This window comes from Sinocyclocheilus rhinocerous, unplaced genomic scaffold, assembly GCF_001515625.1.
Source record: "Sinocyclocheilus rhinocerous isolate Xijiao unplaced genomic scaffold, SAMN03320098_v1.1 scaffold55, whole genome shotgun sequence".
Classification (NCBI taxonomy): Eukaryota; Metazoa; Chordata; class Actinopteri; order Cypriniformes; family Cyprinidae; genus Sinocyclocheilus; species Sinocyclocheilus rhinocerous.
In genome coordinates, this window is record NW_015647461.1 from 1,403,928 (window position 1) to 1,414,181 (window position 10,254).

The window sequence follows — 10,254 nt, forward strand, 5'->3', positions numbered from 1 at the left end:
AATTGGTCTCATTTCCATTTCATCATGCCTGTAATGCCTGATAAAGCAGCGTTTGTGAGCGCAGTGCTGCTTTGTGTACAGCGTTACTGAGGAAACCGCTATTTTTTACCCCTCCAAAAGCGGCATCTAGTGGCAAAGAATGAATTTACATTTTCATTCAGACCAACCCGAAAAGACCAACAAGTAGCCGGGCAATATGCTAATGTTTCATGTTGACGTCAACATGTAATGGCTTGGGATTCGTTTTAAAAAAGACTTGTTTCAATGATTCAGAGTCGACTCTTTCTTTTGAGAGACAATAACTTTATACACGGTGCACTTTCATATTTAAAACTTTGCAGGATATTTTCATTCACTTAGAGCTGTGTTACACACTGCATGAAAGGTAATTTTCAAAAATCCATAATAGGGGCACTTTAATATCCTAATGATTTTTGGCATAAAAGAAAAATCAATCATTTGGACCCATAATGTTTTTTTTGGCTGTTGCTACAAATATACCCCAGCGACTTAAGACTGGTTTTGTGGTCCAGGGTCACATATAAGTACCGTTCAAAAGTTTAGGGTCAGTACAACTTAAATGGTTTTGAAAGAAGTCTCTTCTCCTCACTAAGCCTTTATTTATTTGATAAAAAAATACAGTAAAATCAGTAATATTGTGAAATACTGTTAAAATTCAGAATAATATTTTTCTATCCTAATATATGTTAAAAGGCAATTTATTCCTGTGATGGCAGCTACATTTTCAGCAGCCAGTACTCCAGTCACACATGATCCTCAGAAATCATTCTAATACATGGATATTGCACTCAAGAACAGTTATGCTGCTTTATATTTTTGAGTAAACCAACATACATGGCAGAGTGGTACAAGGCATTTAAAATGAACTTACTTCAATTATACTACTTAAAACAAAAAAAAATTAAAGCAATAGTGATGAGCATGGATGCTGAAAAAAATAGTTTTACTCTGGAAAGAGGCTCAAGACCGGGCTGTGCATGGTCAAGTTACTCTTTGCATTGTACTTGGAACAACTCGCCAACACAAAATGAGGATATTTTAAGGGGATTAAAATTAGAGAAAATTAATATAAATTAACTTGTGCAGACAATATGCCAACACAAAATTAGGATATTTTAAGGGGATTAAAATTAGAGAAAATTAATATAAATTAACTTGTGCAGACAATATTCCAACACAAAATTAGGATATTTTAAGGGGATTAAAATTAGAGAAAATTAATATAAATTAACTTGTGCAGACAATATTTTGATGTACCCAGGGCAACCTACAGATTCTTTACCTAAATTAATGCAATCATTAGAACAATTCGAAAAACTTTCAGGATATAAAATGACTAGAAACCCAGTAAATTAATATAAAATTAACTTGTGCAGACAATATGCCAACACAAAATTAGGATATTTTAAGGGGATTCAAATTAGAGAAAATTAATATAAATTAACTTGTGCAGACAATATTTTGATGTACCCAGGGAAACCTACAGATTCTTTACCTAAATTAATGCAATCATTAGAACAATTCGAAAAACTTTCAGGATATAAAATGACTAGAAACCCAGTTGCTTTCATATAACTATAGCCCACCAGAAGAAAAAGGAAGAAGATCCCCCTTGGCATGGCAAGGGATGCATCATTATGCCAAAATTACTTTGCAGAACAGATGGGAGTCATGATATGTTTGTGCAATCCGATTTATGAGGCCCAGTGGAAAAACACACGGAGGAGAAAATACCCTCAACTCCCATTCAGGCAATCCTAGCTGACAGAAACTTACAATATTATATAAATACTACTGATAAACCATAGGCAAAGTATGGAAATTCCAAAAACTATTATAAAAGAATATAAATTAGAGTGAAATCTGGTGCTTCTCAAATGGTGTGCATGTCAGATTTTATGACAAATAGATTAGATACTAGAATTAGGGACTGGACAGCTAAAGGAATAACAGTTCTACATAAAACATTAAAAAGAGATTTGCTACCCAGGTTTGAAACATGGGAAACATGGGACTTCTATTGGTAACCTACAGATACGAGATTGTCAATATGAAGATGAAAAATACAAAACGAGTAATAGACTTGCTAGCCTATAACTCAAATATTAATGGTAGAATTCTCATGCATGTATAAAATTGTTAATTCTGAAAACAAATTCAACCCGTTATCTTAAATCAAAATGGGTGAAGGAAGGAGGGGTTACTATATCTGAGGAAGAATGGAAAATAACGTGGAGGAATCAATGGAAGTGCACCAATTCACAGAAATGGAAATGGAAGTCTGGAAAAATCTGCTAAGATATTTTGTTACACGCTCTCAGAAATCTCACTATGTTAGTAACAAAGCAGTTTGCTGGAAAAATTGTGGGAACCAAAATATTTTGGGGGACTGTCCAGCTATTTTGGAGAGATACACAATGCTTTCCAAGATATTTTTAAATGTGTATTGCACCTAGAAAGTAAAACCTTTATATATCTACCGCAAGATTGAAGAAAAATACATACTTGATGAATATACTGTTGGTGGCTACTAAAAAGACTCTCACCAGGAAATGGTTTGTCACAGGAAAGTCCAACTATAAATACATGGATGGAAATTACAACAGGTAACAGCATTTGTTAACCGGGAACTGGAACAATTCACATTAAAATGGTAAAAATGGGTTAACCATGAAATACCCCACAGGACTGATTTTACTTTCACAAGCTAATGTTTATAATGTATAGAAAGATCACTCTCTATGTACATTTTTTTTTCTTTCTTTGTTATTCTCTATGTGGATAATCTGATGAATACTACTCTCAGGTTTATGGTAAACATAAATGTATGACACACACAACATTTGAAATCTAAATGTTTACCCAATGTTGAATCTCAATTAAAAAATTAATTACAATCTCTTTTGATTAATTTACTGTGCGCCTGCTGAATAAAAGTATTGATTTCATTTATTTAAAAACTCACTGGCCCAAAACTTCTGAACGGTGTTGTATGAAAAGTACTTGAACTTACTGTTCATCATAGGGCGAATCTGACACCTGCAGCACAGAGGCCTGGAAATCCTGTATGACAGTCTGAAAAGACAGGGAGCAACAGTCATTACATACCACATGATATAAATGCACTTCAGTATGTTCAGTAACCAGTGTTGGGCAGTAACGCATTACTTAGTAACGCGTTACTGTAATTTGATTACTTTTTTAGTAACGGAGAAATTTAATGCGTTATAATTTAGTAATTAGAGTATAGTTACAAGCCGAAGTTTCTATACGTTACTGCCGCGTTACATTGCTGACAGAATGCAGTGATTTATAATCTAGAGATTGTAAAAAGGATGTAGCAGGCACTGTCGAGTCAAGTGCCAGTGGATTAGAGAGCTGCTCTCCCGCGAGACACGACGCAACAGAGTGCAGGTGCGGGTGGATAGACACTTGTGTGTGTGTGTGGGATGCGGGAGAATAAAATGATTCGCGGGACTCCCGCAAAATAGAAATATCTAAACATAAACTTTTAAAAGGAGTAATCAGTAATCAGTATTTTGATTACATTTTCAGAGTAACTTGCCCAACACTGTCAGTAACACTCCTCTATGATATCTTGATTTTGATCACTTACATTACACATATAGTTATGCCATGAACGGGTAACTTGAGGTAGTTTCTCTTTCTTCTTCCAAATGGCTGGAGCTCCTTCACGAACTGAATCCTTTCATGACAAAACACTGACATTAATTTTTTATTGAACATTTTATCTACTCCCCACCACCTCAAGAACATAGTGAGCATCCCAACCTCCAAACACAGATGATATGACGTTTAGGGCTGGGCGATTTTCCAGATTTTTATCGGTTAATTCGAATTTATTGTTTTGTCACAATTTTATTTTTTAGAAATCAGGGAATCGCGATTTTGAATAGAAATATTACCAAATGTTAGAATTAGACACTTTGACAATATGCCGGTGATAACAGTAAAGAGAAAAGAACGATCCAACCACATGTCGGCGCACGTGATTAACCGCTCAGTGAAGGACCATAAATATAGCGTGTAGTTTATGCATCTTTTCTGCAAAGATATTTAACAAGTGATTTGTTTAACATTTACATCATGTTGACAACTTAATGTGTGCTGCATTTGGAATATAATTTTCTTTAACTAGAGGGTTAATAAAGAAAAAGTTACTTGAATCATGTTGTAGTTATATTTTCAAGTTGACTAGTTAAAAATCGTAAAAAAAAAAAAATCGAGAATCTGTCAAACATTCTGGAAAAATTGAGATTTAAATTTTTTGCCAAATCGCCCAGCCCTAATGACGACTGAAAAGAATGAACTTGAGTAGTCCTTACCTTTGATGCAATCACATACGGAGGCACTATTTCAACACCTAACTCTTGAAACAGCTCTCTACATTGCATACTCATGAAGTCACCAGCAAGAGGAGACTTTACGATGCCTGGAAGATCATAAAACATACATTATAGACATGTCAACAATGTACATAATATATTTGAAATCATAGATCAAATAAAAAACAAATATGTACATATACATAATATACATTAATATAAATAATATGTTGCATTAATTGTGCACAATTCAACTTCAGCATTACCATATCTACTATATTATATAAAATCATTCAGTTTTTTATTTGATGAATATTCATTAAAAAAAAACCCTGTTTTGAATTACCTTGTTGTAGGACATAACCATCGTGCACAGGGATAGCAGTTGTGTGTGTTGATCCACTATCTAACACTAAACCTGTGGAGCGTCCATTGGCAAACCTGAAACTCTGAGTTAAGGATTTAACATTTCATTTATTTTCTACACTCTATAAAGTAATTCTAAATAAGTTGTTAATATGTTTATAAAATGTATAATATTTTTCTCTCTTTTTAATTTATTCCTGGTAAACATTTTAGAGCTTAGCACAACTACAAAAATGTATATTCATTATAAAAAAGCCTATGGATTTTTTAAAATTTCCATGTCTTTTCCAGGGCTGCGTTTCCCAAAAGCATCATAAGCTTAAAGGGGTCATCGGATGCGACATGTACTTTTACAAGTTATTTGAACTGAAATGTGTGTTGGCAGTGTGTACACAACCATCCTATAATGATAAAGATTCACCCAGTGTTTTTTTTATCTCGTTAAATAATTTCCCCTTTCTCAAATCGAGCCGATCTCAGATGCCTGTCTGTGTGACTTCACACTGACAGGCCCCTCCCACGATTGTTTGATTGACAGTAGCGTTTCAGCACAGACTGGACTGGCGTCTTACCATAGACCCGCTCTGAGCAGTGTTGCCAACTTAGCGACTTTTCAGACTCCCCTAGCGACTTTTTTCCAAAAAACTTCTTGGACAAACCTTAGCTAGTCTCTTTGACTCACTCGCTGGTACTGCCGCACGAGCGCGAGATCTTACGTTCACAGCGCGCACACCTCTCTCTCTTTCTCTCTCTGATCTGTTCAGCGAGCGGCAGAGAGGAGCAGCACTTTCAGTTAAAATAGATATGATGTTGCTTCTCTAATATTACGTGCAAATATAGCCGAAAACATGGCACAGGAATTGTCTTTGCTTATGTGTATTTGATTTCATCAGACGACGGCTCGATTATAAATCAGGATTTTTGTGCAGATTAACATCTTTGAAGGGAGAGCTAGTTATGTAGTCTTAAAGGGACACATTTCAGTCACTTTTTCATATTTATCCCATTGACTGACAACAGAAACAGTAAATTATATAAATGAAAACAGTTTTATTGAGAATTTGGCTAAATTAAAATTGGCACGATGACGTCATGAATATGATAATTAGCATATGATGTCATCTAGCGACATTTAGCGACTTTTCAAACTGGCTTTAGCTACTTTCCATTAAAAGAAGTTGGCAACACTGGCTCTGAGTGAGCTGTGATCAGTCTGCCATTGTTTCACCGCCAGAGCAGATGCAGACAAGAATGACTCCTAAGCGATTGAGGTCTTCTGTTGTTGGATGTAATAATGAACATAGCAGTCGTCATTTACTCCCGACATCTGAGCCGCTGAAGACGCAGTGGATTACTTTGTTTCTGAAGGGAATGAGCCCCCGATCTACCTAAATGCGTCTATCTTCGTGCAAATCATTTGTGATCCAGCTTCACCTACAGAAGAAGTGAGTGTAAGGTTTTTTTAATGAATCTTTGCAAATCGCCTTTTTTCTTAATAATGCGCTAGTTAGCAAGTTTCACGATGAATGCGGCTAAAGTTTACTGTCTCTCAGAGAGCGGCTCGGAAAAGAGAGGGGCGGGGCAAGCAGAGCTCATTTGCATTAGCAGCATGCAAGAAAAACAGCTTGAAAAACAAGTGTTGTTTTACACTACCATTGAGAAATTTTAACCAAACTATGTTACAGACTTTTCATTAAGACCCTAAAGAATCATATCAACTTGTGGAAAATGGGCATCCGATGACCCCTTTAAGTACATCGTAGACCCATTGAAATCAATAGAGCTACGATCAACTTAGGCTTACGATGCTTTTAAACACTTTTAAAATTAGGATACCTCATATATCCAGACAGTCCTTCAAAGAAAAAAAGGGGTGTTGTGGGGGTAATGTAATAAGAAATATTTAGATTTTAAGTTGTTTTTGGTTATTTTAAATCATTTTAAGTCACCTTTAAGCCCCCATGGTTACAAAACCAATGATCTGCAAGACAGTGCCTTTCACAGAGATTTGGATTGTCAAATCTTTAGCCAGCAAATTAAAATAAAGGATACGCAGACAGGACGGCTGATTTACACAAGAAGAAAGCAGGAATGTTGTAATGCTCAAACATTAGTTCAGTCAGCTTCTCTCTCTTTGCTCGTGTGTTCCACTGCAAGATGAAGAAAACAAGATCACATGGAGTTGGCTGAAGCATCCCAGCAGATGGCAAGTGTATGATCAAATCTGCAGACTGGATTTATGTCCGAAAATCAACATACCGAGGCCTCTGACATCAAGACTGGATGCAGACTGGGCTCTGATTTGAAGTGCATTTTGTAGGTGTTATCTAAAATGGCTTGGAAACTGTCCCAGTCCTCAACTTCAGAGAAAAAAGAAAAATGTGTCTAAAACTTGGTTTTCATATGGGCTTGCACAAATAAGAGTATTTTACTGACATCTAATAATTCTAGTACTACTGGACATTTAATAATTCTGGTTTCATGATATGAACTCCTGTCAGACTGAATGACAGTTTAGTTCTCATGTATGAAAAAATTAACATTTAAAGCTGTATTAAACTTTTATTGTTTTGATGCTTCAAAACAGCTTTCGACTCATATAAAATAACTTACTCATTCCATTTTTGAGAGGTGACATGACCTCCATGCTTTCTCTAGGGACCCTGAGCTGGTTAGTGTCGATGTAGTAGGTGGTGGTGCTCTGCTTTCCCTTCTCTCCATCTGTCTCCATCAGTGTACTGCCATCCTCCCGGTCCAGAGTTAAACCGATCACAGTAGGAAAGTCGGCCTAGAATCCACAGAACAACTTTATGCTTAAAACATTTTTTTTTTCAGCTTTATCACCAAGATATGGATTCATATAACTGCTCACACCTTGGGACAATCCTCTCCTGCATATCCAGCTCTCACTGAATATGAGCCCATGTCAAAGACAAGAGCTCCAACTTCATCTGTGAAGTAAAAATAAACGTCCAAAAAGAAATAGATGAGGATCCAACTAAAACACGCGCGCACACACACACAGTATCTATGAAGTCTTGTAATAAATAAACATGAGCCCGTTACAATACGTAAATCGTCCAGCAATCTTCGTTTTTATATTTAACAACTAACGTTACGCACTTAATATTTTATTTTCATTTACTGCGCGCTCAATATTCTGCTGTGCGCTGCATTCTACAAGGCATCTTAAACGTGGACTTTTAGCTCATTTTCACTAAATAAAAGTAGAAATAATCATGTCATGCTAGTTTGATGGCTAGTCAGCTCATAAACGTGGCGCACTCATTCGTTTGATTCTCCCTCCAAAATCACACTTACCTCCGCCATACACTCCGCCACTCATTTTTGCGGCTGGTCAATACTGACAGAAGACAACTGTTTGATTTCTTATTTTAAAAGTGGGGATATCAAATAAGAACCGTACGATTTGTATTTTCACTATCACAACAAAGGAAATGAATCAGACATCTTTGTCTTGAGAGGATTATGGTGGCCTGTGGTTGAGGTGCGTTTAGCAGCGCCACCAGTCGGCATGGAGGATGAAATGAAACTGTAGGCGTAAAACGTACTGAGTGAAAAATTATATTTGAAAGGGAAAAAAATGCAAAATAGTGTGAAGCCAAAAAAAAGTAATGAAGTAACCAATGAGGTAGCCAATAAAGAACATTAAAGTAATGTGACACCCTGAATGTTTGATCACATGTATTTATATGTATATATGTAGGCTATCTATGTGTTTATTCCTTATAATTCCTTATAAAAACTGGGTGTGCCACATTTATTGCCAGATTAATGTGCAAAAAAATCCGACTCGATGCGTAACTAACGTTACAGAACAGACTGGGTTGATATAGTCTACTCATAACTCAGGCTCGCTACGTGCCCCTCCAGATTCTTCTTGTGCTCCTCGATCATCCACAGGATACTTATTTTTTTGTGATTGCACACAAGCTAAAAAAAAATCTAAACATTAAATTAGTTGCATATTACAATGACCAGAGATATAGTGCGGTTGTATTTTCTTGCGCGCCCCTACAACTTCCCCCTCACTGACAGAATTTCATGTGAAATGTTCACGCCATATTACCGTCATTTTAGATTCAGACTTGTAAAAAGCATTCACGTCCTCGTCATTTTTATTATGAGCCATTTTCCGAAGCTTTCTCGCTCCTCAAGACAGCCACCGACAACCACATGTAGCCTACAACTAACTTGTGATATGAAATATCCTGAGTGACAGTATGGGGGGACGACGGTGCTTGGTCCAGGGTTGCTATGGTAACGGTGAGCCGCGAGGAAGAGACTGTCATTACTAGAGCGGCTCAACTTTGAACAACAACGCAACTTTGACCGTCTCATTATTTCTGTCAAATAGGTGGGTAAATCCTGTCACAGTGTATATATAATGTCAAGATAACATGTTACTAAAGTGTATCTGCCAGTTAAGTTAGGTAATTTACGGTTTAAGAGTTAATTAATAACGGAGATTGTATCCGCTCGTCATAACGGCCGTTAAATCCCATACTAATGTTAAGGTAATGTATTAAAGTTTACAAACGGGGTGTTTATCTGAGGAACGTGAATTTATTGTGTGATTGCTGTGTATATACGGGGGTTAAAGGGGTAACGTTACTACTTATGATTTAGTTTTGTATGACACAGTAGGCCTTATTGGTTAAAAATGTGTGTTATACTCATCAAATTTAAGTGTTTATTTTGTATTACAGAAAGCTAGCTCAAGTATTCAGTTCAGATGAATGGTATATTGCTTAATATGTTTTATGCTTATATGTACGCTTGGTCAAATGCTTTATTCTTGATATATGAAGCATATAGAAACAGTCTGATGTGGTTATATCAGTTTTTCTAAACTAAGTATTAAATTGATTCCAGTAATGGCTTAAGAATGTACTGTATAAAAAGTGAAAGCAAAATGAAAGAGCCAAAACAAGGGTTTGGTTATGCAGAAAACACTTGTTTATTGATTTTTGCTGGATCACATGCAAAAGACTTCAAGAATTATTATTGCTGAATAGAGAAGACATTGTGATTAAGTAATTGTAATAAAGTCATTACTAGAGCGGCTCAACTTTGAACAACAACGCAACTTTGACCGTCTCATTATTTCTGTCAAATAGATTTCACTGCAGTACTGCCAAATGGACAGGGGTCGTGCTACAGTAACAATAACATGACGTTTATTCACATTTTTCTAAGGCATTAGGACATCTTATGAACTGTAACCTTTGTCCTGAAAACTATAACCGGTTAAATATTTTGATTATAATCTATTATACCGTTTTGTCATGAGTCAAGTTCATCCAACTTCAGCAAAGAACAAATTAAAATGTATGTGACTAATGAAAATTCTCTTTAGAAGAACGAAGACTGACAAATACAGATTAAACTGAAATTGATGTCAATGGCAGGAAAAATTCAGCCTGGAACATCATTTGATCAGCTCAGTTAAGTTGACAAAAGAGAAAATATTTGTTATGATGATGAACAGTTATGATGA

General features: G+C 36.0%; 1 protein-coding gene across 1 annotated transcript in view; it reads right to left on the minus strand.

The window, feature by feature from the left end:
- Positions 1–8,241, minus strand: part of LOC107709208 (actin-like protein 6A) — a 15,935-nt gene extending 7,694 nt beyond the window's left edge. The window contains exons 1-9 of the mRNA XM_016513646.1: positions 8,055–8,241; positions 7,608–7,684; positions 7,347–7,521; positions 6,993–7,093; positions 6,786–6,883; positions 4,714–4,808; positions 4,368–4,474; positions 3,638–3,727; positions 3,035–3,096 (exon numbers count right to left, since the gene is read on the minus strand). Coding sequence (XP_016369132.1) covers positions 3,035–3,096; positions 3,638–3,727; positions 4,368–4,474; positions 4,714–4,808; positions 6,786–6,883; positions 6,993–7,093; positions 7,347–7,521; positions 7,608–7,684; positions 8,055–8,079 — 830 coding nt within the window. The 5' untranslated portion in view covers positions 8,080–8,241. The remainder of the gene's footprint in view (positions 1–3,034; positions 3,097–3,637; positions 3,728–4,367; positions 4,475–4,713; positions 4,809–6,785; positions 6,884–6,992; positions 7,094–7,346; positions 7,522–7,607; positions 7,685–8,054) is intronic.
- Positions 8,242–10,254: the final 2,013 nt, after the last annotated feature.